Genomic DNA, 24,163 nt, shown 5'->3' on the forward strand with positions numbered 1-24,163 from the left:
ACTTCTCCAGTAACATGCCAGAGAAAAAGTTTTCGTCATTCTTCATCCCGTCATTTAAAAAAGGACGACTGATGTTTCTACTGATTGATAATGGTAAGTCATCACCCTCTTAACAGCTCTATTAGAAAATAACGATGGTTATTTACACTATGAAATATTTCTATGAGAAGATATTCCAATTACTAGAAAACTTGCTTCTGAATAATATATATATATATAGATACATCTTCATATTAGCGAGGTTGCGGCCGAAGTTTTCATCTCTCAAACGTGAACGTCGAACGTCGAGCGCCGCTATCTTGTAGCGGCGCTCGACGTTCGACGTTCACGTTTTACAGATGAAAACTTCGGCCGTAACCTCGCTAATAGTTCTTAAAGATAAACATAGAACAACTTTACTGAAAGGAGATTAAAGATGACGTAGTTTAAAAACATTAATTAAATAAATAGTTTCCGTATTAAGCCATAGAAACCGTATCTAAGGTAAAAAAAAAAAAATACCTGGTTAAATTTTAATAATAAATTTGACAGTAGTTGGTTACTTAACGAGTCGGACCGATAAAAATAGAGATGAGGTGGAGTGCAACCAACACATAAACGGGGTATTGCTACTCTTTTTTTTTTGCCAATTTGCATTCTTTCGTGTTGCAAGTATTACTTTATATTGTGTAAGTCTCTACGTTTATTATCAAAATCATCGGTTTTCGTTTTATTTCTAAATCAAGGATTAATTCTATGTTTTGACGTATCTCAGGTAACATTTTTGCTTCTCATGAATGATTTAATATTAAGCTCAGATTAGTGTATTTTTTTCAAAAATTCCTAATAACGAAACAGGAAAATTGGTAACATACTACGGTCTCTCGTAATTACTGTTGAAATTAAAAAAAAGAGATAGGCAATTTCGTACTACTATGGCTAATTTTGAAGGAGAGGACTTCTCTAAGTTTACTCGTATGATAAATTCGTTCTAAACTTAAACTTGGTCTTAGCATCTGTCTTCTTACATTTTTTAAGTGCGAACATAATTCTTTCTTTCGGGTGTATTTACCATTATCTTCATACACGCCCGACAATTTCTTTTATTAGATATTTTATCCCAAATATTTCTTATTTTCTCCAATTAAACTTTTTATCGTTGTTTGCATTCTTTTCACCATATTTTCTTCTTTCGTTCCGCATTCCCCAACCAAAGCTTCGATTGTATTTCGGTATCCTAAATTCCTTATTAAACTGAGGCCCCCAAACAATGTATCTGTAGTGGATCAATACAATTCGAGTCTTTATCTCATTCTGAATCTTCAAATTCGCGTTAATCTCATACTCCGATCTTCGAAGCAGTTTAATTCGCTTAAAAACTTTGTGTATTTTGTATGTTTGTACACAGTAGGGTGTAGGGATAGTTGATAGTTTGATAAGCCCAAAAGTTGAACCACCCTTATATTTGTTTAGTTTGACGATGGTTTATATTTTAAATTTCGCCATTGACTTGGCTGATAAGAGCCGATTTTTTAACGATCGTGAAACAATTTATTTACAAGATTCCTTTTAATATAATGGATGAAAACGTGAATTATAGTATAGCTGTATTGTTACTGTGTTTCAAGTTCCTACAGGCAAATTATGCAGAAAAATTCAGAAGTTAAAAAAAAAGACAATAGATGATCTCGGTTGGGCATCTAACAGTGTTTACCAAACAAGAAGAGAGAGAGAGAGTTGAGGAGCTTAATAAACAACAATATTTATTGTAGGAAAAGAATGAGTTATAAGGTTTCTAAAACGAAATCAAAGGTTAAAAAAACAGAAAAGAAAAGAGAAAACGACACGAAATAAGTTTAGAGAGAGCACACTTCGTGCGACTCTCGTTCTGTTTTACTTAGCCCCCATTTCATTTGTAGTATGTTTTCGTTTAATTTTATTACGGGGGATTGTGGAATACAGCCTTTAAATCTTAATTATTCATCAAATTACTGTTTAGATCCTGTTAGTTTTATTATTATTAGATTCAGTATGAGCTAAGAAATCATTGCCAATGAAAATTATCGTTGGTTTCAACGTGGATACTTTTAAGAGACAAAAACTCATATTTATTTCATTTAACCTATTATATCACATTCCATATTTATTGTCATTCAAAATTCATAAATCTTCTACATATTAACATTATTTTTTCATCTTTATTTAGCCTTGTAATAATTATTTAACAATAAAATAAATGAAAGACAAGTTAGTTAATTCCTATAAACCAAGCAAGTTTTTCATCCCATCGAAGATAAATTTCACAGCTAATGCTCACGTTATACAGAATAATAAAACAAATATTTAATGAAATTTTATATATTTTTTTAATATAAAACTTAAGAGAGAGAACTAAAAATAAAGCAGAAATATAGGCCAATTTCTCGTGGTTTTGTTTTTATATTGTCTTTTAAAAAAGGCGTATTCAATTGATATATCCTGAATAAAATTATGGTTAAATAAATCGTAACATCCTTAATATTTTCATGATATTATTTTACTTAGACTGATGTTCACTTGTGTAATAAATTAAATAAAAATCTCTCTCTAAAAGTAAGTAAATTATTTATGCAAATAATTATTTTTTTACAATATAGGCTACTACCATATTAAGATTTAAAACGCTTAAAACATTACTTTCTTATCACTAAATAATAAATATAATTGTTAACGAACACTTATTTTACCTGCTATAAAAAGCAATTGAAAAGATAGATATTACCGAAATAATGTTTTGATCTTATAAGGATAAGGATTTTACAAATACAGTCGACCCCCCTATAACACTGTTGATAATTCCGTTTTATATGAATTCCATGTTGTACGAGTCACTTAGATTTTACAAATACGTGAGCCGTTCACAGCCTGGAACACGTATTTGTAAATTCTAAGTGACTCGTACAACATGGAATTCATATAAAACGGAATNCCACATCTTCAAACTTACCTACCATATTAGCCCTATAGTTTCTTTTTATTCCAGCCAATTTGAAGTGATTAAATTTTAATGGATGGTTTTCTTTACAAAAATAATTTTATTATAAGTTTTACTGAAAATAATTTAATGTTTTTTAATGAAATATTTCCAGATCCACAAGTTAAAATAGAAGGTTTGCCTATAAATGTTGGAGTAGCTAAGGAAATGATTATGCAAGTTCTAGATGTTAAGGTAGACTTATTAATCGCTAAGAATGCTTTAAAATCTCTTTAGGTTCATCATCACTTTAGTTTAATTATTTAAAGAGTAAACTCTCAAATTGTATAACTTTTTTTTTTTTTTTTTTGTTGCAGAAGGACCAAGTGACCTTAAGGATGGACATTTCCTATACCGATCATTCCCACTTGATCGGTAAAAAAGGAGAGACCATTCAAAAGGTCAAAAGCGATACCGACTGTCACATTCACTTTCCCGATTCTAACAGAAATGGAGTTGTCAAAAGCAATAGAGTATGAATAGAATTTTATTTTATCTTTTTTTTTCAGAGTTTTATTAAGTAAATTGTTAACGTAATTCCAATTTAAAATAGGTGACGCTTACCGGAATGGCAGAAAATGTCGAACGGGCTAAATTGGCCATAAGAGTAAGTGGCGACGAATTAAGTTATTTATTCTCCGACATATTCTGTGTAATTTTTACGTACTTTCGCATTTATGCCGGGATATTTTACGATAAAATTGCAGCTGCGATTAAGGCGGTTGGGACCTTATCAGATCCGTGCCCGTAGGAATAAGAACTTCAAAGAACCGATGCTCTACATGCAATCCTTTGCGAGATAAATCCTCCCGAAATCAGCCTAGGAATTTTAAAAACCCTCAAAAATGTGGTAACATTTTAAAGTGAGAAACTCCGAAACTATTTTAAAAAATAATGCTAAAAATCAACAGTTTTCCATTTTACGAAAGACTACTGAAAGCTCACAAAACAGCCATTTCACTAACTATTTCCGGATATATCTATATAACCTAGTATATATACGGATATTTATTCACACTATATACTAGAATATATTGCTATATCTCTCAAAGCATCACATGTAGACCAATAGTTCTTTTTATTTGTTTACTCCTATGAAAACTGCCTCATTCGAAGCTGCATTTATACTTATTTTACTATTTAATATGTTACGATAATTTTGCATTTACAGAAATTGATGCCGATAGTTTTAAAATTGCTCATTCCCTCGCGTTGTCTGAACGAAAAGAATCAGACCGTATTCTCCGACATTTTGAGAAGTATAAGGGAACGACATCTCAGCTTTAAATTTAATCCTCCTGCCGATTCCATAAGAATATTGGTGATAAGGGGTCAGAGAGCCGAAAAGGAAAAATTTGAGGAGATACTCGGAAACATCGACAGGCTTGTGGCATCAAATCGACAGGTGGGTTTATAAAATTAAGCACGCCTGTTTAGGTTTTGTTTTTCCATCTCATTTTGATATCAATTGATGATTCTATATTTTACATTTTAATTTGATTTAAAATTTATGTATCTATTATTAGTAGCATCTATTATTATACTATTGATTCTATCACTACTCACATGTGAGATTCTAAAGCAATGTATCAAATCATATTCAGATTCTTTCCTGTCCCATCTAAAAATTTGTTAACATATCTTGAACATCAATTGTGAAGAATAATCAGCATGATTATTGAACATGTTTGAAATATTCCAGTCTCCCAATTGGTATTGGAACTCCATTAAAAGTTCTCTGATGAAACAGAGTGATTATTCTTGTCTGTAAGACACAGATTTAAATAAGATAGATGAAACTGTTTTATTTTAGCAACAGACCTTTATTGTTGAGCATAACACACGAGTACAAGTGATTTATGGGGAAGCTTTTCAAGAGAACGTGGGTTGATTACAATAACACCTGGCATATCCACCGTGTCCAATACAAAATAGTAAATTTATTTTAATTTTAGCATTCTAGATAGTTTCAAACAGCATGAAACAATATTAGGAGACATAAATTGATGTCGGATATGATTATTCGTTTTTTAATTCATTTTTTAATGTTCTTCTATACGTAAATCACAAAATCAAATCAATAAATTTCAAAGATTCCTGTAAATTTTCAATACATACTTTATTAGATTAAAAAAAATACCCGATAAGGAATTTGAAAAAATGTTTTCAAATCCCTTGTCAGGTTGAGATATTTGGGATTAAAGTATCAATTATCCTCGCACTGCACCCACACATTCTGTCAGTATTATAAAGCAATAGACTTTTTTATTGCTAAATATAACATCATCTCGGTAACCATCTGGCATAAATGACCAGCTTTTACAGATCTCAAATATGTTATTTATATAGATGGGTGTCAAGGTGGATTTTTGGCAGTAGATCTTGTTCTAAAACTATTGTTTTGCATTGTCTCTCTCGTAGTTTGATTTTTTTTGAAAAAAGTTAACTGTAATATTTTATTAGTTTCATAAAAGTAAAATTTCATTTTTTTTATAAATAGATACATTAGCTCCTCGTTATATTCATATGTAGGGATACAAACCAAATAAGGACTATATCAGATGGTGTGATGTAACTGACATATCTATCCATTACTGGCTAAAGTGGAAGACAAAAATATATTTAAATGAGTGATTATATAAGAGTTTGCTATATTATGTAATTGTTTTTAGATTTCTTGATGAATAGTAATAAAACTTGAGTATTAATTTTATATTTATATAACAACATTATAAAATAATTAAAATGATTATAATAATTTATTTATTGACACTTGTTCTATAGTGTATTTATATTATTAAATTAATTAATTATTATAAAATGACTCAAAGTTCAATTTTGAGGATAAGAGTTTTATTTTTTAATTAATAAAAAATTGTAAATGCTAATAACGAGTAAAAATCTTCATAAATTAAGTCTGACCCCACTCGACGTATAACACATGACCCCCCCTTCTATCTCCCCATCCTTTCGACCTTTAATTAATCATCAAAATTTTTAGATTATCAATGCTCCTTATACATAAACTACCGTGTCAAGTTTCGTTTCTTAATCATTACCCCATTCAGGGATATTAAACGAAATAAACGTCAACACAACTACAAGCAAAACACATACATATCCACGGAATTTTCTCCCTTTTTTTGGATTCAGGAGGTTTCAAAACGTAATTTGCAAAGAACTCGGAGTGTCAAATTTAACACGGTTTTAATACTTTCTCCTGTTATGTTTACACAACAGTCGGGAAAGTAAAACAATGCAAGTTATTACAACTAGTATAAATGAACGTAGTTCTTTCTAAGGCGATTTTTTTTAATGTGTGAACCAAACATCTCTTCCCTAAGCATGAATTACGCTTATATACTCTTTAATATACATCGTAAAGGGGGATAATTCGACACAATTATCCATAGTTTATTATAACGGACATTATTTCAGCATCCTACATAATTACGTAGATTTCCTATCTTATCACTATGACTATGTAAACTTATTATTTTAATCAATAAGTAAGTTTTTTCTTATCACATAAAGTTTACTTTTCTTTTTTATCGTCTATTTTTCTCTGGCTATTCTACTTATATAATACTACTACTATTACTGTATTATTAGGCTAATATGTTTTACGTAATTATACTTATAAATATATTATTGTTAACGATAATAAATTTTATTCAATGTTCTCCATCTCAAATTATTAGTGTCTTGCCCCTGTACATAATTCTTTTCCTGTTAGCAACAGAAACATTCCATTATCTAACTCGTTACAGGGGAAATTTTTGAATTGAAATAACGTGATTTCTGATTTACATCGGAAATTCATGTGTAGTTAATTAATTAGGGCCTCCTTTCTATAAGGATTTCATATCTAGTTTCGTCTTTCATCTAAGTAACTCCGTTCTGGAGATTAAGAAAAGACAGAGGGAATTTATAGATCTAATACGATATGACACATGACCTATTTCCCTATCCCTCGGCCCTTTAATAGGAGTTATCAAGCTTCAAACTGGGTGAATAAAATCGTCACCCCCACATGCAGTGACATCCCTACTTGGAGACAAAAGCCCAATTATATAATATCAGTATCTTTAGATTTTTCTAAAGCATTTGACGCAGTAGATATAGCATACTCTTCCCTCCTTTTCATCACTTGCCTTCTTCTCTCTTCCTCTTCTTTCACCATCTTTTCAACCTCCAGGTCGTACTTTTGAGTGGAATCAGGAGGCAGGCCCTTCTTTCAACTACTACTACTACTAGTAGATATAGCATTATTGTTAACAAAATTGAATAGAATTTGTATGATGCCAAGCTTATACATAGTTAAAAAGTTACATGCCACAAGTTACACGCTTAACATGTGACTGCTAACTACGTTCTGTTTGTATTTCTTTAAAAGATTTCCAGAAGTTTCTCGTGTTTTTTTGTGGCCTCATTTAAATGGACAGAAGAAGAATATAAATCCTTGAAAATTTTGATAACTCCTCGGTCCATAGGTTGAGTCGGGCTTGTTGTATTTGGTGGTAAGAAAACCACTTTCATTCTTGGATCAAAATCAATCACCGGAGGCGTTTCTACCGATCGTTACTATCGGTGTCTTTTGTGCTTAGAATCCAGAGAAAGGTGTTTCATCGCAAGCGATAAATGATCTCGGGCATCTTCTCCCAAAAAAGAGGTCTTTTTTTGGGAGAAGATGCCCGAGATTTTTTTCTAAGATTCTAAACAATCGGAGGACCTGTTCGTAAATCTTTTAAGCATCAAAATTCTTTATGTACCAAGCTGGCATTACTGTTTCATTGATAGACGGGTTTTCGGTGGTAGTTCCACATTTATTAGGCTATAATTCATGGGATTTAAGCCTTTTGTATGTCAAGTTTTGTAAAATTATTATTAATAGCTTTTTTTTATTAGTAATATTTGTTTTATTTAATAAAAAATAATAATATAAATTATGAGCCAGATTTCTTGCTTTACATTCTGAAACTTTCGATTTTTTTCGTGTCGAAAACCCGAAAGAAGAGGGAAAAGCCCGCTGCCGGAAGAGGGAGCCTCTAATGCCATCGGGACTCAACGCGCCTGCGCGACCGAAGTTATATCGGGCGGTGGCGCGAAGAGTGGCGGTCAGTGCGAAGCTAGTCGACCAGCGGAGCGGAACGTCGGAGGAATGCCGGGAGAAAGATATCGAGTGTCTTCGGAGTCGTCGGCGGGGTCGGCGGAGGGTAGGCCCGCGGAGACGGTGGAAGAACGAATCAAGGTCGACAGAAGGAAGATGGAGTTGCTGATATCGGGTGAGCGCTTCTTCTTCGCCATTTTACTCGGGTCCGAGTCACGACCACCGTTCCACGGAGTCGAGCGGCGGGCCGGAAACGGAATCGACTTCCGGGATGTCCGAGAGAACGTGCCGATCCCCGGGTCGAGGAGACAAACTGTGTCGACGTCGCGCGGTTTAAATAGCCGCGGACACCACGCCGTATTCTGTTTACCCTTCGCCGGTCGAGACTCCACCTTCCCTTACCCTTCCGGCTATTTTACACGCGGATCTCAAGAGAGATTTTCCCGAATTTTCAAGGAATCGCGCCGTTCTCCGCGACAATTGTTTTCGTCCCGCTTCCCGGCTAATTAAATCGGAAGATTTTCCAGTCGTTGATCTTCGTTTTCTTTCTTTTTTGTAATGTCGTCGCCGTCCGAAGTTATTTTTTTTTCTTTATTTTTTTCCGCTCGTTTCGTTTCGTCCTTTTGATAAGTCTGGCGATAATTTCCTACTTCGCCCGCCACGGGTCGCCTTTCGGGTCCGTCGCGTCGGGGGCGCGCGATGGGCGGCGAGAAAAGTCCGGCCGTCTCGACATGTGGTTTATGCCAAAGGATCGGATTTCCCCCGCGGAATTCGCGGGCGGGTCGTCTCTCTCTCTCTCTCTCTTCCTAGTCGAGGCCGGGACCAAAAAATCCGGACGGACCCGGCAATTATTTACCGCGAAAGCGGTGCTTCTCCGTCGGCGGGGGATTTTCTCCTCCTCGGAAAAACCGACGCGCGCGTTAACGGAGTCGCCTCGGATCTAACGCGGCGCGTCGTCTCCGTTTGGTAAATGCTTTTTTCGGCGGTCGACTAAAGGATTAAATGGAGGAACGTCCGTCCGTGTCCGGAAAGAAAACGGCGTCCGGTATCAAATCTGGAGCGTCGAGAGTCGGCGGAATTAAAGCGTCGGCGGCGCAATTATTTAGTCGACGCCGTTGTTGTTTTTCGTCCGTTTAACAAGCGAGAAGATTACTCCCGGCTCCCGGCAACGGCCACCGAGCAATTACAGAATTATTTAATTGCGGGTTGTAGCCGAGACGCGAATTACGGTATCCTCCCCGCCCTTTCCCAGAAGCCTCCTCCTCTTCTTCTTCCTCCCGCTCCGGGATTAGCTGGGAAAAAACGACGCGCGGCGGAAGCCGGTGGAGAGGCGGCCGCTAGTTAATTTTAGCCGGTTAGCGGCGTGGGTTTCTGCGGCCCGATCGTCACCGAAATAGAAAAGCGTCCGAGGGGGACGACCGGGTGGGAGACGGGCGCGCCTATTTATAAGACGGCGCCCCTTTTTTTTACGGGGGACGGCGAAAGAAGGACGGGCGGTCCCGAGTCGCGCGGCCTTCGTCGACCCTTTCCCCGTTCGCCTCCCCGCCACGCGAACCGACGACAAAGACCTCCATTGAAACGGTCCGGGCGACGCCGTGACGCCGATTCGCTCGACCCCCGCTTCTATCGCCCTCTCTTCCGGTGTCGGGAAGATTTTTTTTTTTCTTCCCGTTTCCGCCTCTCCCCAAATTCCTTTCTCCGCCGATACGAAATTTTCCGATCGCATCGTTTCTCCTTTTTGCCCTTTCTCTTGTGGTTAAATCGTATTCGTTTCGGAAAGTTCCGCGTTTTACCCAACTCCAGTGTGGGGATTTTCTCTCCCTTTGTCCGATTTTCCTCTCCGACCGCCATCGAATTCGGGTTTATCTTAAGAGAAGGCGTGGCCGGGTCCAAACGAAATATCCGATTGGAGAGGAGGGCCACCTTCTCGCGCCCGGACGACATTTTAAGTCCCTTTTTTTAGACTGGATGGAAAGTAAATTGCGTAAACGTCTTCGGACGTCGGTTGTTCCGAAAAAAAAGTGTAGCAAAGACCCGATTGTGCGTCTATAATTAGTCGCCCGTATCCGATGGCCGATGGTTAAATTCCCCCTTCTTCTTCGCCCGGGCCGCTAATCCTCTCCGGTCCTTCCCAGAAGTCGGCGCGCCGACCTTCCCGGAAATCCCGGCCAAGATAAATAACCGCCGCTCGGCGCGTGGCCACGCGCCGCGCGGCGTCCCGAGACGGAATCCGGAGGCCGGAGAGCGATAAAACGCGGAGCGGTGGCCGGGGAGAGGCGGCCATGTGTCGCCTTGCAACCCGATATCGGCACATCTGTCCGAGACGCGGTTAATTGGCTGCGTCCGGCAACGAAAGAAAGTTTTTTCCCCTCCCTCATGAAACGCTTCGTTATTATTATTCTTCCCGGTTTCGCCTTACGTTTTCTCCTCTCCGCCGCTCCCCCCCCCCCAATTAATACTCCCGTCGGTAATTTTCCGGTCGAAATTACGGACCGACCGGGATTCTCGTACGCCTGTTTGACCCGGAGCTTTCTATTCGCAGGTCATCTGTCGGAATGTCGCATGTCGGGACCCGATTTCTTCCTGGCGGTAAGTAGAACCTTTACGGATGCGAAGCCCTGGCAAAAAGGGAGAGAGGGGGGAGAAGTAAATTCAGATAAGAAGAGTGGGAAAGTTTTTTGCCGTCGGCTTCGTATCTTGTTTTTATTTACGCGTGTTTTCCGACTGCGATAATACAGCGTGTTTGATTGGACAGGTGATGAGGCAGACGGACACGGTGGTTTCGTGGCCGGAGAGACTGAAGATCGGATCCAAGTCGAAGAAAGGTAAGAGAGTTCTTCTTCTGTTCGGAAATCGAGGATAAAAAGGAAACCGTTCGATTTAGCCGTAATGATTCATTTCCCTTCGATTCGCTTCTTAAAAAAAAAAAGACACGGGTGTCGATCGCCGGACGACGTATCCCGTGATCCAATATTTTGTTAAATCGAGGTAATAGATCCAGGATGTGAATACTTAGTTTAATAAATGTGTTGTCGCGCGTCGGATCGTACGTCCGGCCCCGTGCAAATAAATCTACTTAGGCGAGGCTCGCGAGGTTCGACCTCTTCCGTACGTTTATCGCGGATCGGGTGGCCGAAAAGGTCCCGTCGACACTTTCTCACCCCTCCTCTTTTTTTCTCTCTTCCTCCCGTTCGACTGGGTTTTTAGAGGTCGACTCTCCCTCTCCCTCCCTCTCTCTCCGAAACGATCGAAATTTCGTGGAGGGTGCGGGTCGGAAACATTTCTAAATCCGGCGGAGATCTCGTCCGGGTATAAATTGTTCGGAGGGGAGGGACGAGCGCTGCCTTTGTTTATATCGGCGATCTTCTTAAAAATCTTAATTTTTCTCTTCTATTTCGACCTTCTGGAGCCGGAAACGATCGATCTGACGTTGGAAAAACGGTTTAATTTAAAAGAGAGCTTAGTTAACCGGTTAAAAGACGAATAATTTAAGAGGAGCGAATGTTTGGGGATTTATGAATGAAGAAAGAAGGGTGCCTTATTGCTGGTGTCCTGTTACGTGACGTTTTTTTCCACTCGGTGTTTTTGTTTGTCTATTTTTTCCGATGACTTCTTTATGGCAACTCTCTCTCTCTCTCTATTTATAAACTCCTACCTATCTTCCGCCGGGCGGTTGCAAAACGCTTAAAAGAGACTAAATTTAATTCCCGCTCGACGTTAATTTTCTTCTCCCTCCGGATTACCGTTAATATTCGCTCGATCTTACGAATTATTTTCTAATTTTTCGTCTTATCCGAAAGACGAACGGATTTTTAAAGATTATTTCGGAATCCATCCGTATCTGTTCTATAATAACATTTCTTTTTTTTTTTCACCATTCTACGCGCCGTAGCAAAGTACTTTCATCGTTTGTTCCGAAGCGAATTTGCGGTTGTGACGTAGCCGAGAATGTCTAATTATCTAATTACCATTCGGAGTATCACTCTTTGCATCGAGAGAACAATCCAAATCAATGCGCACCAGGAAATGTGACTGGATTTCCTGCTTAACACTTTGTTCTGCCTTCCTTCCTCTTCGATTATCCGACTCCCACGGAATTTTATTTATTTTAAACGTGACTCAAACCCCCTCCTGTATTGGTTAGTTTAGCCACATCTTCAAACTTACCTACCATATTAGCCCTATAGTTTCTTTTTATTCCAGCCAATTTGAAGTGATTAAATTTTAATGGATGGTTTTCTTTACAAAAATAATTTTATTATAAGTTTTACTGAAAATAATTTAATGTTTTTTAATGAAATATTTCCAGATCCACAAGTTAAAATAGAAGGTTTGCCTATAAATGTTGGAGTAGCTAAGGAAATGATTATGCAAGTTCTAGATGTTAAGGTAGACTTATTAATCGCTAAGAATGCTTTAAAATCTCTTTAGGTTCATCATCACTTTAGTTTAATTATTTAAAGAGTAAACTCTCAAATTGTATAACTTTTTTTTTTTTTTTTTTTTTTTGCAAAAGGACCAAGGGACCTTAAGGATGGACATTTCCTATACCGATCATTCCCACTTGATCGGTAAAAAAGGAGAGACCATTCAAAAGGTCAAAAGCGATACCGACTGTCACATTCACTTTCCCGATTCTAACAGAAATGGAGTTGTCAAAAGCAATAGAGTATGAATAGAATTTTATTTTATCTTTTTTTTCAGAGTTTTATTAAGTAAATTGTTAACGTAATTCCAATTTAAAATAGGTGACGCTTACCGGAATGGCAGAAAATGTCGAACGGGCTAAATTGGCCATAAGAGTAAGTGGCGACGAATTAAGTTATTTATTCTCCGACATATTCTGTGTAATTTTTACGTACTTTCGCATTTATGCCGGGATATTTTACGATAAAATTGCAGCTGCGATTAAGGCGGTTGGGACCTTATCAGATCCGTGCCCGTAGGAATAAGAACTTCAAAGAACCGATGCTCTACATGCAATCCTTTGCGAGATAAATCCTCCCGAAATCAGCCTAGGAATTTTAAAAACCCTCAAAAATGTGGTAACATTTTAAAGTGAGAAACTCCGAAACTATTTTAAAAAATAATGCTAAAAATCAACAGTTTTCCATTTTACGAAAGACTACTGAAAGCTCACAAAACAGCCATTTCACTAACTATTTCCGGATATATCTATATAACCTAGTATATATACGGATATTTATTCACACTATATACTAGAATATATTGCTATATCTCTCAAAGCATCACATGTAGACCAATAGTTCTTTTTATTTGTTTACTCCTATGAAAACTGCCTCATTCGAAGCTGCATTTATACTTATTTTACTATTTAATATGTTACGATAATTTTGCATTTACAGAAATTGATGCCGATAGTTTTAAAATTGCTCATTCCCTCGCGTTGTCTGAACGAAAAGAATCAGACCGTATTCTCCGACATTTTGAGAAGTATAAGGGAACGACATCTCAGCTTTAAATTTAATCCTCCTGCCGATTCCATAAGAATATTGGTGATAAGGGGTCAGAGAGCCGAAAAGGAAAAATTTGAGGAGATACTCGGAAACATCGACAGGCTTGTGGCATCAAATCGACAGGTGGGTTTATAAAATTAAGCACGCCTGTTTAGGTTTTGTTTTTCCATCTCATTTTGATATCAATTGATGATTCTATATTTTACATTTTAATTTGATTTAAAATTTATGTATCTATTATTAGTAGCATCTATTATTATACTATTGATTCTATCACTACTCACATGTGAGATTCTAAAGCAATGTATCAAATCATATTCAGATTCTTTCCTGTCCCATCTAAAAATTTGTTAACATATCTTGAACATCAATTGTGAAGAATAATCAGCATGATTATTGAACATGTTTGAAATATTCCAGTCTCCCAATTGGTATTGGAACTCCATTAAAAGTTCTCTGATGAAACAGAGTGATTATTCTTGTCTGTAAGACACAGATTTAAATAAGATAGATGAAACTGTTTTATTTTAGCAACAGACCTTTATTGTTGAGCATAACACACGAGTACAAGTGATTTATGGGGAAGCTTTTCAAGAGAACGTGGGTTGATTACAATAACACCTGGCATATCCACCGTGTCCAATACAAAATAGTAAATTTATTTTAATTTTAGCATTCTAGATAGTTTCAAACAGCATGAAACAATATTAGGAGACATAAATTGATGTCGGATATGATTATTCGTTTTTTAATTCATTTTTTAATGTTCTTCTATACGTAAATCACAAAATCAAATCAATAAATTTCAAAGATTCCTGTAAATTTTCAATACATACTTTATTAGATTAAAAAAAATACCCGATAAGGAATTTGAAAAAATGTTTTCAAATCCCTTGTCAGGTTGAGATATTTGGGATTAAAGTATCAATTATCCTCGCACTGCACCCACACATTCTGTCAGTATTATAAAGCAATAGACTTTTTTATTGCTAAATATAACATCATCTCGGTAACCATCTGGCATAAATGACCAGCTTTTACAGATCTCAAATATGTTATTTATATAGATGGGTGTCAAGGTGGATTTTTGGCAGTAGATCTTGTTCTAAAACTATTGTTTTGCATTGTCTCTCTCGTAGTTTGATTTTTTTTGAAAAAAGTTAACTGTAATATTTTATTAGTTTCATAAAAGTAAAATTTCATTTTTTTTATAAATAGATACATTAGCTCCTCGTTATATTCATATGTAGGGATACAAACCAAATAAGGACTATATCAGATGGTGTGATGTAACTGACATATCTATCCATTACTGGCTAAAGTGGAAGACAAAAATATATTTAAATGAGTGATTATATAAGAGTTTGCTATATTATGTAATTGTTTTTAGATTTCTTGATGAATAGTAATAAAACTTGAGTATTAATTTTATATTTATATAACAACATTATAAAATAATTAAAATGATTATAATAATTTATTTATTGACACTTGTTCTATAGTGTATTTATATTATTAAATTTACAAAGTGAAGAATAACAATATAAAATAAAAATTAAATTTTTAATGCTTTTTCTATATGTATGTATTAATTATAATTTCAATTGGAAATATATGCTGATTGCTGATAAAGTTATGGTATGTCAAATGCTATATTTTTCGTAAAATTTTTATGAATGTACACTGAACAATCACTACATTAGGAACACTTACATGATAATGAATTGGTTCCTCAGCGATCGTGGTTTTGCAAACACTGGAGATGGACTCTACAAGATGCCGAATATCCTCTGTTTTAAACTGGACCCATGTCTTCTTGAGCAGTTTATTCAGTTGGTGCACATTTTGTGGAGGAGTGGGTGATAACTTGCCACACATGTTCAATAGGTTTGCAGTCTGAGTTTGAGGCCAAGGCAGTGTGTGTAATTCAATGTCAGGTTCCTCCAACCATTCTCACGTAGTGACATGCCATGTTTTGACTTAATAATGCACTTCTTTGTCAGGAAACATAACCTGGAGATATGGGTGCAGATGAATGCCTAACAAGTTCCTGTATTGTTTACCATTCAAGATTTGTGAGTTGATGAGAAATGGCCCTAGACCTTGCCAAGAGACCGTTTCCCAAACTATGATATCACCACCACCAGCATGTTGAACCCAACTGTACAAGGGGGATATAACTTCATGCTGTTTGCTAGATTCAGACCTGGCCATCACTGTGGTTCAGCATGAAACAGAACTCATCACTCTAGATCCGTAGTTCTGAAGGTTTTTAAGTTGAGACACTAAACTTTGACATGTTTTTTCCGCAGAACACTTACAATACATCAGCTTTAAAGCAGGGGTGGCAAACCCTTTTGAAATCAAGAGCACACTCAGTGTAATATATGACATCATTGACATTTGCTGATTACGTTCCCATACAAAAATTATTTTACATTGTATTGATTTTTCTTTTGCAACAATTTTTAATTGTATATTTGATTTTTTCGTGGAACACTTGAAGTGGCTTCAAGGAGAACCCATGTTCCGTGGACCATGGATTGAGAACCATGGCTTTAGATGACCTTCTTCCACTTGTCCAAGGTCCAATGACAGCTTTCCCTTGCCCATGCAAGGTGTTGTTTTTAATGACGCATGTTTAACAGAGGCACCCATGAAGGTTGATGGCTATTGAACTCCATCCTAGGCAAGCATGTCACATGGTCATTGGACAAGACAGACATGTTTTGACAATGTTGTACTGGTGGTTAAGCTGTTCCACTGGCACGTCTTTGTTCAGATGTCAGTCTTGACATGTATATTATTCGATGATATACCGAAATATATCTCGTTATAAAGATGGGGATTTGCTCTGAGGACTTTACAGTGATGCAGAACAATTCAGACAGACAATTCTTCTTTCTTAGTTTATTAATTATAAAAGTAACAAAAGAATACCTTGATTACTTGATTCAATTATACAAACTATATTCTTATCAAATATAGGAATGACATGACTAATTTGATTTACAATGGACCTTACTCGTGATGATAAAACTAATATGTGACAAAATAAGGAAAAGAACTATACACTTATTTACAAGTTGAACTATACACATGTCCAGTCATATAGAGGTTTCAAAAAAAATTCTTGTAATAACTATCTTGCTAATGAACCAGGTGATCTTAGACTCTTATTCACTAGTTTTCCTTCCTGAAGATTACTTCTACTGCTAGATGGAACTGTATTACCTCTCGATAGGTTCTTCTTTCCTTCCTTTTTCTGATCACTTTTCCTTTCTCTGCTTCGAAAGTCCTCCTTCGGTCCAATGAAGGCTCCCAATGCCAGGGCGAAGTAGAATGAAGAAAAATAAAAATTTCTTTCATGTGGAAGTGCTCACATTTATACTTTCCCTTCATCCGGGTGCTGCGTCCACCCAAGTGGTCCTTCGCATAGCCAATCAACAGCCGCGATACAACACTGCCAATAAGGTGGTATGGAGTATGCGATAACAATGGCTATGCATTACAGCTAAGTCCTGATACAAATCCACAGAATGATCTTATAAAATATACACATATAATACTCACCTCTAGGATCAACCACGTGTGGCTGGTCACTGTATGATCTTCTGATGGATGTTTGTACGTGACACATTCATTCATGGTACACTCTGGACACTGTAGTATGAAAACAACCAATGAGTGCAGTTTTTTTCAGAAATATTGATACCTGCCCTGTGGTCCAATGATCTGTCTGCACTTAAAGTTACTCAAGAAACTCTATTTCTCAGTCATGAAATTATTGATGAGTGAAAAATGCTTGAAATCCCATTTTAAAAATTCTGGTGGAATTAGGTTGAAAAATAAAGCTCAATGAAACAGTTAAATCAAATATCAGAGAAAAAGGCTTCAAGCTGTACATTGTGCATTAAAATTCCTTCACTAATATTGCTCAAAGATGCTCTAATATTCAGCCAAATTGTTGTAGGTGCAACAAAAATGCAACTTTAAGGCACAAAGTACAGATTGGTCTTTTTCTGTGACAATGTGTAATGTGAACTTTATTTATAAGTTGTCTTCTTACAGTCAAATCTGGTTCCAGTATTCTTATTCCATACTTTGGAAAGTTTCCTTTATTTAGATGTTTTTCACTGAGCTTTACTTTTCAATCAGTTTTTTATGGGATTTAATTAATGGAATTTAAGAGATAAAGCAATTAATTTTTTTTTATACAAATAAAATTGTGATAACATACAAATTGTCATTGACACATGAAAATCACAACTGCTACTGTAGGTCAAGTAAGTTTTATGTCACAGTAGACTCCTGGAGTGTGAATATTATTACAGAAATCTAAGAAACATTCAACCAATAGAATTGGCTGAGGAAATATTGTTGAGGAAACCTCATAAATGACAATCTTTTTTTCCATTGAGTTCAGTCAGTAGTAAATCTAGGTAATTATATGATTACAATTTATAATGAACCTTCACAAGGAAAAACCTTAGGCTATTATATGCAATATTACTTGCTTTTGTTTAAAGTGACCAGATTTTCTGAACTTCAACCTGGGACACACTAAAAATTTGAAGGTAGGAAATATAGGGTTTGAAGTTGTTTGAATGATTTTATTGCTTAATAATGTTTTGGTGTTCAGTCACCAAATGAATGATTCGATGCTGATGAGAAACGTCCGGTCGGATTTTTATATTTGTTTATTTACCCGTATATACAGCAATGTATAATGTATGTACAATATTTTTATAGCTCAACATTGATTGAAGGTCCAGTTAACTTTTGTTCGTGTTGGCCGCTCGTTCAAAGTTTGCTTTTCTCTTTTTTCCTGCACCCTCTATCGGTCCAAATCTGCACATTGCCGACAGGCACCACAATGTTGTTGTCTATTTCAATGACTAATATTGCAGGACATTTTATTTTTGGTAGTGCCACCTCACATGATTTTTTCTTTATTTTTGAATGAAAATTTAATGTAAAATGAAGTGAATTAAAATTTGCTTTTTTGAAGAAAAAATAATAAATATAAACATGGCCGACGGTATTACATTTAATTAAATATTAAAAAAATATATATATAAAATTGCAACGTTTAACAATACTTTGTTTCCGTTTGTTCATCTGTCGTTCGCTCCAGTTGACAGTCCACAAATTTACATATACAGAGGCGACCTTTCTTTAGAGGCTACTGCCTCCGCAATAAAACGCAAATGAGGTAAAAAAAGTCCTCTGGTGCTATTGCCATTTTCACATAAAATTCATTTTGAAGAAAAAATAATAAATATAAACATGGTCGACGGTATTACATTTAATTAAATATAAAAAATATAAAATTGCAACGTTTAACAATACTTTGTTTCCGTTTGTTCATCCGTCGTTCGCTCCAGTTGACAGTCCACAAAAATTACAATCACGGAGGCGACCTTTCTTTAGAGGCTGCTGCCTCCAAAATAAAATGCAAATATGGTTAAAAACATCCTCTGGTGCTATTGCCACTTTCACAAAAATTCATTTTGAAGAAAATAATAAATATTAACATGGCCGACGGTATTACATTTAATAAAATATAAAAATATAAAATTACAACGTTTAACAATACTTTGTTTCCGTTTGTTCATCCGTCGTTCGCTCCAGTTGACAGTCCACAAAAATTACAATCACGGAGGCGACCTTTCTTTAGAGGCTGCTGCCTCCGCAATAAAATGCAAATATGGTTAAAAACGTCCTCTGGTGCTATTGCCACTTTCACAAAAATTCATTTTGAAGAAAATAATAAATATTAACATGGCCGATGGTATTACATTTAATAAAATATAAAAATATAAAATTACANTCATCAGCTACTTTTGTTCTGACATCCCTGGACTTCTTATGTCGTTAGATCAGTTCCAGGTTACATTATGGGCTCTAAAATGCTCTTTATTTCTCAGATGTGATTTTCATTATTCCATTAACAGCTTGAGACTTCTTGATATATCTTTCATAGCTAAGATTGTGCTTACTGTAGACCTGTTCAAGCCATACTATCTAGCAGCATCAGACATCTTGTGCCCACTTTCTACCTTGGCTATTATCTCTTACTCAGTTTTTACGGTGAGTGCAGTTCTTGACACTCTACTTTTTTTAGGCTCCATAATATTATCAGTTTCTTTTTTAAATAATAAGTTCAGAAAAGCACTTACAAAAATTCAGAGAACAGAAATCAACTAGTCCACAAAAAATTATTTAAATGCAAGGCCCGGATGAAATTTAGTATTAAAACGTTAACGAATATCTGACGGGACAGTTAAACTTTCACCTTTCGTAAATAAACCCCGACATAAAACTTAATGAGTGCCCATCCGACAGTCTCGCAAATACTATAGAAATTATTTGTCAGAAACATAAATAAAAAGCTGGAATTACAAGGGAGAGTTTCAAAATTCTGAGGGATACTATCCAATTGGTATCGGGTTGAGCATCAATGTTGATGTCTCCCGCGCTCCGAAAGGTTTCGAATTGTTACCTGAAGATAAGGGAAAATCAATCGGTATTTGTTATTTTCTGTCGCTTCTTTTTATGTTTGTTCAGTAAAGTGTTTGTTGTCCGATCATAAAAATCTTTCGCGAAAGTGTTCGTTATCCAATTTGTTTGCTATCCGAACCGTTTGTTAACCAATCACCCACTGTATATGATTTTATTTATATTATAATGCTATATATTATTTTCATATTTAATACATATTAATTTTTATTGTAAGATATCAAGTGTTTAGGACTTATTAGACTAATAAGTATATTTCTAGGCCAACCAATATAATAACCTTACTGGTATGGAATCAAGACAGTGTAGGATTTAGGTATAATGCACTATGCTTAGCTGCATCTCTACATAAGTAATATTGTGGTAATTTACTAGGAGGCAATATTCTATATATAGTAAATGTTAAAGGACAATTCTTCAAAACAATTTTTTAAAAATTAAATCTTTAAATAGTTCATATTAAAAAATTAAACTTATAAATAAAAATGGGATAATCTGGGACGTTTTATTCAAAACTGGGACATTTTTCCAGTTTTATTTAAAGCTGAGACAAAGTCAAAAACTGTGACTGTCCTGGTTAATCTGAGAGGTTTGGTCAGTTTACTTTTGTTGCACCTGTAAAATTTGATTTTTGATGCTTATGGTGTTTTTTGTCAACAACAAAATAGTTATTACAATCATCATGTTTTTGAAGTCCATAACTTCCAAAGTATTGAGCTGGATCATCCACACAAAACATGAAATGAAAGAGAAACTCTCCAAATTTGAAATACTTGCGAAGATTTCCTTGTGACAACCAGGTGAAAGCACAACATTCGTTGTCAAAATTGGGCTATGCAGTAGAACTCCCACACTGCAGTATTGGGTGTTGCAGTAATGATGACTTAGTATATACAGATTCCTTTCAGATTTCTAGAACTTTACATGACTTTACATACCCCAACAAAAAAAAGACATGATTTATGTGCTGCCATTACATCTCTGATAGAGCTCTGGGACCACATTACTTATGCAATTGTGATCATTCAGCAAACGTGCTACAATGCATTGGGTGAACTGGACTATCATTTGAACATGTTCAGTGTGCATTCTTTTGGTAACATGACATATCTGTAATTCTATAATATAAACTATCCAAGTTTATATTATAGAATTCTAGTTCTTTTGATGTATCACTTATTGTTAAATATGAATTATTGTTGTAAATACAGTTCCTGAAAATAATTCATTTGTAATAACTATGTATTTCTGTAATTTTTATATTTATTTTTAAGAAATTTTTAAATATAAAAAAATTGAAATATAGTTTTATTTTTTAATGAAAATCAAAAACAGAAAATGTAAATAATGTGGCCAAGTTTGGATTCATTAGTTGTAACTTTTGGATAGTCCTTTAGTTAAGTTATTTCTATACCTTGACTCTTTAAACGTATGTAATTTAAAAAAATTTATTAAGTGCAGGATAGTGGATTATTTCAAGGAAATAATCCACTATCCTGCACTTAGGGACCTTCAGGTGTCCAGCAATTGATGCTATTCAGATTATCTTAATGAAGGATTATTCCATTAGTCTTCCAAGGACAGTCCACTTCACACCTGTTGATTCATCTTGACAAATGTGATTTTTATGACATTTAAATAAACCAAAACTTACAGGTTGTTTTAAACCTGTAAGTTTTGGTTTATTTTAAAATGTTTGTGCATAATTTTATTTTATTTATTCTAATTTAAAAACATTGCTATTTTTATTATTTTCTGTTTTATAATTAAGATACACAATATTCTTTTATGTTCAAAATTATATCAATATTTAAAACTGTTTCAGCAATTTTCATTTATTGTTTAATTTGATAAATTTCAATAAAAAGCTTTCAGTTTGTTTCTAATATACTTAAAATTATTCAGGGATTATTCTTAAGCTTTAGCAGTCATAGCAACAAAACAAATTGAAAACTTCTGCATCTGTTGCTAAGTTGAACTGCATTAACTCAAAGCTGTCTATGGGTCCCAGTCACAGTGTTTCCATATAATACAGTATCAACAACTTTGCTAATGAGACAAGTCAAAGTTGTTGATACTTTTAACTGAAAACCAATTTTTTTTATGTACCCTCCACCCATAGATAAATTGAAGATTACATATCTATTATACATTCCATATGAATATAAATGATTAAAGTAAATAAACGCTACAGCTCCATGCTGAAACAACATGCCATTACAAGCTTGCATCAGTATTTTTTTTACCAAAGTGTCCGCTAGTGTCCCACACTCAAAAGTGCCAAAATACGTATACTATTTTGTAATCAATCATTCTGTGAACAGATTCTTGAGAAACAACTTGATAATGGGACATTTTCTCAAATTTTTCTGCGGTTTTAAATCCGGTATGAAACTTTAACTTGAGATTTTTTTATCCCCTTAAACTTCAACTTAACAAGGTTTTGCTGTAATATTATTTGGTGGAATAGCCTTTCTTTTTATTCATTATTTGAAATTTATTTTAATGTTACTGTAATATTTTTTTACTTAAAAAAAAATACTTAATCTTTCCTTAAAAGATGTTATTACATGATTTGAAATTTGTCTTCAGAATATATTTTTAATTAGTTGTTTGTTTGTAGATAGATGTAATTTTTGTAATAATTTATAAGTTTACAGATTATATATTAAGAATATTTATTTGCAAATATATTCCCATCTAAAATTCTAAACAAATTTTTTATTTTATTTTGTTAGGATGAAATTGCAATGGAAATAGAAATGGCAATATCACATAATAATAATTTCTTCAAAAAGGATTTGCCTAATAATCCTATTTTAAATCGTATCATGCAGTCAACAAATACTACCATTAAGATGCTGTTTCTTAATCAAAACAATGATGTGACTAAGTCTACGATACACATTTTAGGTCGAAAATTTGAAAATGTTTACAAAGGTTGGCAGGAAGTCATGGTAAGAATTAATTTTTTTAGTTTTATACTAACTATTGTTTTTATTCTATTGTGAAAGTGTGTTCGTGAAACACGTGATAAGACGACAAAACCAATAATGATCAAATCGTTTTATTAGTCGAATGAGTTGACAGAGAACGGAATGCCCATCAGAGACAATTATATATAGATATATTTACAACATCTCCTCTCTTGTTCGAACTTCCTGTGGCAAAATTTAATATATAAATATAATCCTGATTTAAACTAAGATAATTATAATTAAACTTAAACCTAATACTATTACTACTAGAATGAAGAAAGGAAGGATAGTTCGGAAATCTACTGGTAGCTAGATCTGTGGGTCCTGAACTGGGTGAATATTGACATTTATCACTTCATGCAGTCAATGTCCAATCCATTAGCATCCAGGGGAGGTACAAAGCAGTTATTAATAAACGTGTGCCGAGACAGTTCCTTGGACCTTTCTGGAACGGCTATCTCAATTATTTTTCTTGTCTCCATTCTTACTTGGTCTATGCTGTCTCTTTCTCTCCTTCACACTTGCTTTATATCTTGTCCTCTGGTCACTCTTGCTTGACCTCTCCTCAGTGGTGAACCTAAAAGTGTCTTTTTTCCTCACCTTGTGTTTATCAGTAGCTTCAGGCAGGACCAATGAATAGTACAGCTCCTGTCACGTGACAGGAAAGGGTTAAAAATGGAAGGAAGAAGAATTATAGGAAAGAAGAAAGGAGTTCTTATACACTATATTCTATATACACTACAATTATATACAACAAAATAGTGGACAGCCACACTATATATTTGCTCTTGATTAAAATTAATACAGGTATACCTCGACTTACGTTGTTTCGAGTTACGTCGTTCCCGATTATACGTCGTTTGTCAAAAAAGTATACGGAAAAATAAAAATCAAGTTTAAGTCATTTCATTCGACTTTACGTCCATCCATCACAAATATTGAAGTCGTAATATCACTATAAAAGCGTTTAAAGCACATAAAATCATATTAAAATATATACATTTACATGTATGTACTGTATTTACAGTACATTCATTCATAAATTTAGATTACTTTTTTCTGTAGTCCATTAAAAACTAAAATT

General features: G+C 35.0%; 3 protein-coding genes across 5 annotated transcripts; all 3 read left to right on the plus strand.

The window, feature by feature from the left end:
• The first annotated feature begins 2,970 nt into the window (after positions 1–2,970).
• LOC111638235 (protein bicaudal C homolog 1-like) lies at positions 2,971–5,499 on the plus strand. Of its 3 annotated transcripts, XM_023383895.1 has the most exons (5): positions 2,974–3,011; positions 3,108–3,187; positions 3,310–3,465; positions 3,546–3,599; positions 4,164–5,499. In XM_023383895.1, exons 2-5 carry the CDS (start codon positions 3,161–3,163, stop codon positions 4,407–4,409), a joined length of 483 nt encoding a protein of 160 aa, XP_023239663.1. In that variant the 5' UTR covers positions 2,974–3,011; positions 3,108–3,160; the 3' UTR covers positions 4,410–5,499. The 3 variants fall into 3 exon arrangements, with proteins under 3 accessions (XP_023239664.1, XP_023239662.1, XP_023239663.1); XM_023383896.1 differs by having other exon boundaries at positions 2,971–3,229; XM_023383894.1 differs by having other exon boundaries at positions 2,973–3,187.
• Positions 5,500–8,013: 2,514 nt separating this feature from the next.
• Positions 8,014–12,533, plus strand: LOC111638233 (protein bicaudal C homolog 1-B-like). Its single transcript, XM_023383892.1, has 4 exons — positions 8,014–8,277; positions 10,645–10,691; positions 10,858–10,927; positions 12,412–12,533. Exons 1-4 carry the CDS (start codon positions 8,154–8,156, stop codon positions 12,531–12,533), a joined length of 363 nt encoding a protein of 120 aa, XP_023239660.1. The 5' UTR covers positions 8,014–8,153.
• Positions 12,534–12,621: 88 nt separating this feature from the next.
• On the plus strand, positions 12,622–23,872 carry LOC111638236 (protein bicaudal C homolog 1-B-like). Its single transcript, XM_023383897.1, has 4 exons — positions 12,622–12,771; positions 12,851–12,904; positions 13,469–13,702; positions 22,840–23,872. The coding sequence occupies exons 1-4, from the start codon at positions 12,637–12,639 to the stop codon at positions 23,110–23,112; spliced, it is 696 nt and encodes a 231-aa protein (XP_023239665.1). The 5' UTR covers positions 12,622–12,636; the 3' UTR covers positions 23,113–23,872.
• Positions 23,873–24,163: the final 291 nt, after the last annotated feature.

This window comes from Centruroides sculpturatus, unplaced genomic scaffold, assembly GCF_000671375.1.
Source record: "Centruroides sculpturatus isolate CEXI.00-Female unplaced genomic scaffold, Cexi_2.0 scaffold1253, whole genome shotgun sequence".
In the NCBI taxonomy this organism is placed as follows: domain Eukaryota; kingdom Metazoa; phylum Arthropoda; class Arachnida; order Scorpiones; family Buthidae; genus Centruroides; species Centruroides sculpturatus.

Bases quoted from the DNA above. Each gene is read 5' to 3' on its own strand.
- LOC111638235 (XM_023383894.1), top strand. From the start codon at position 3,026: ATGGATGGTTTTCTTTACAAAAATAATTTTATTATAAGTTTTACTGAA. The intron at 3,188-3,309 runs GTAGACTTATTA...TTTTTGTTGCAG, and splicing joins TGCAAGTTCTAGATGTTAAG to AAGGACCAAGTGACCTTAAG. The intron at 3,600-4,163 runs GTAAGTGGCGAC...TTGCATTTACAG, and splicing joins GGGCTAAATTGGCCATAAGA to AAATTGATGCCGATAGTTTT.
- LOC111638233 (XM_023383892.1), top strand. From the start codon at position 8,154: ATGCCGGGAGAAAGATATCGAGTGTCTTCGGAGTCGTCGGCGGGGTCG. The intron at 10,692-10,857 runs GTAAGTAGAACC...TTGATTGGACAG, and splicing joins GACCCGATTTCTTCCTGGCG to GTGATGAGGCAGACGGACAC. The intron at 10,928-12,411 runs GTAAGAGAGTTC...AAATATTTCCAG, and splicing joins CGGATCCAAGTCGAAGAAAG to ATCCACAAGTTAAAATAGAA.
- LOC111638236 (XM_023383897.1), top strand. From the start codon at position 12,637: ATGGACATTTCCTATACCGATCATTCCCACTTGATCGGTAAAAAAGGA. The intron at 12,772-12,850 runs GTATGAATAGAA...AATTTAAAATAG, and splicing joins GAGTTGTCAAAAGCAATAGA to GTGACGCTTACCGGAATGGC. The intron at 12,905-13,468 runs GTAAGTGGCGAC...TTGCATTTACAG, and splicing joins GGGCTAAATTGGCCATAAGA to AAATTGATGCCGATAGTTTT.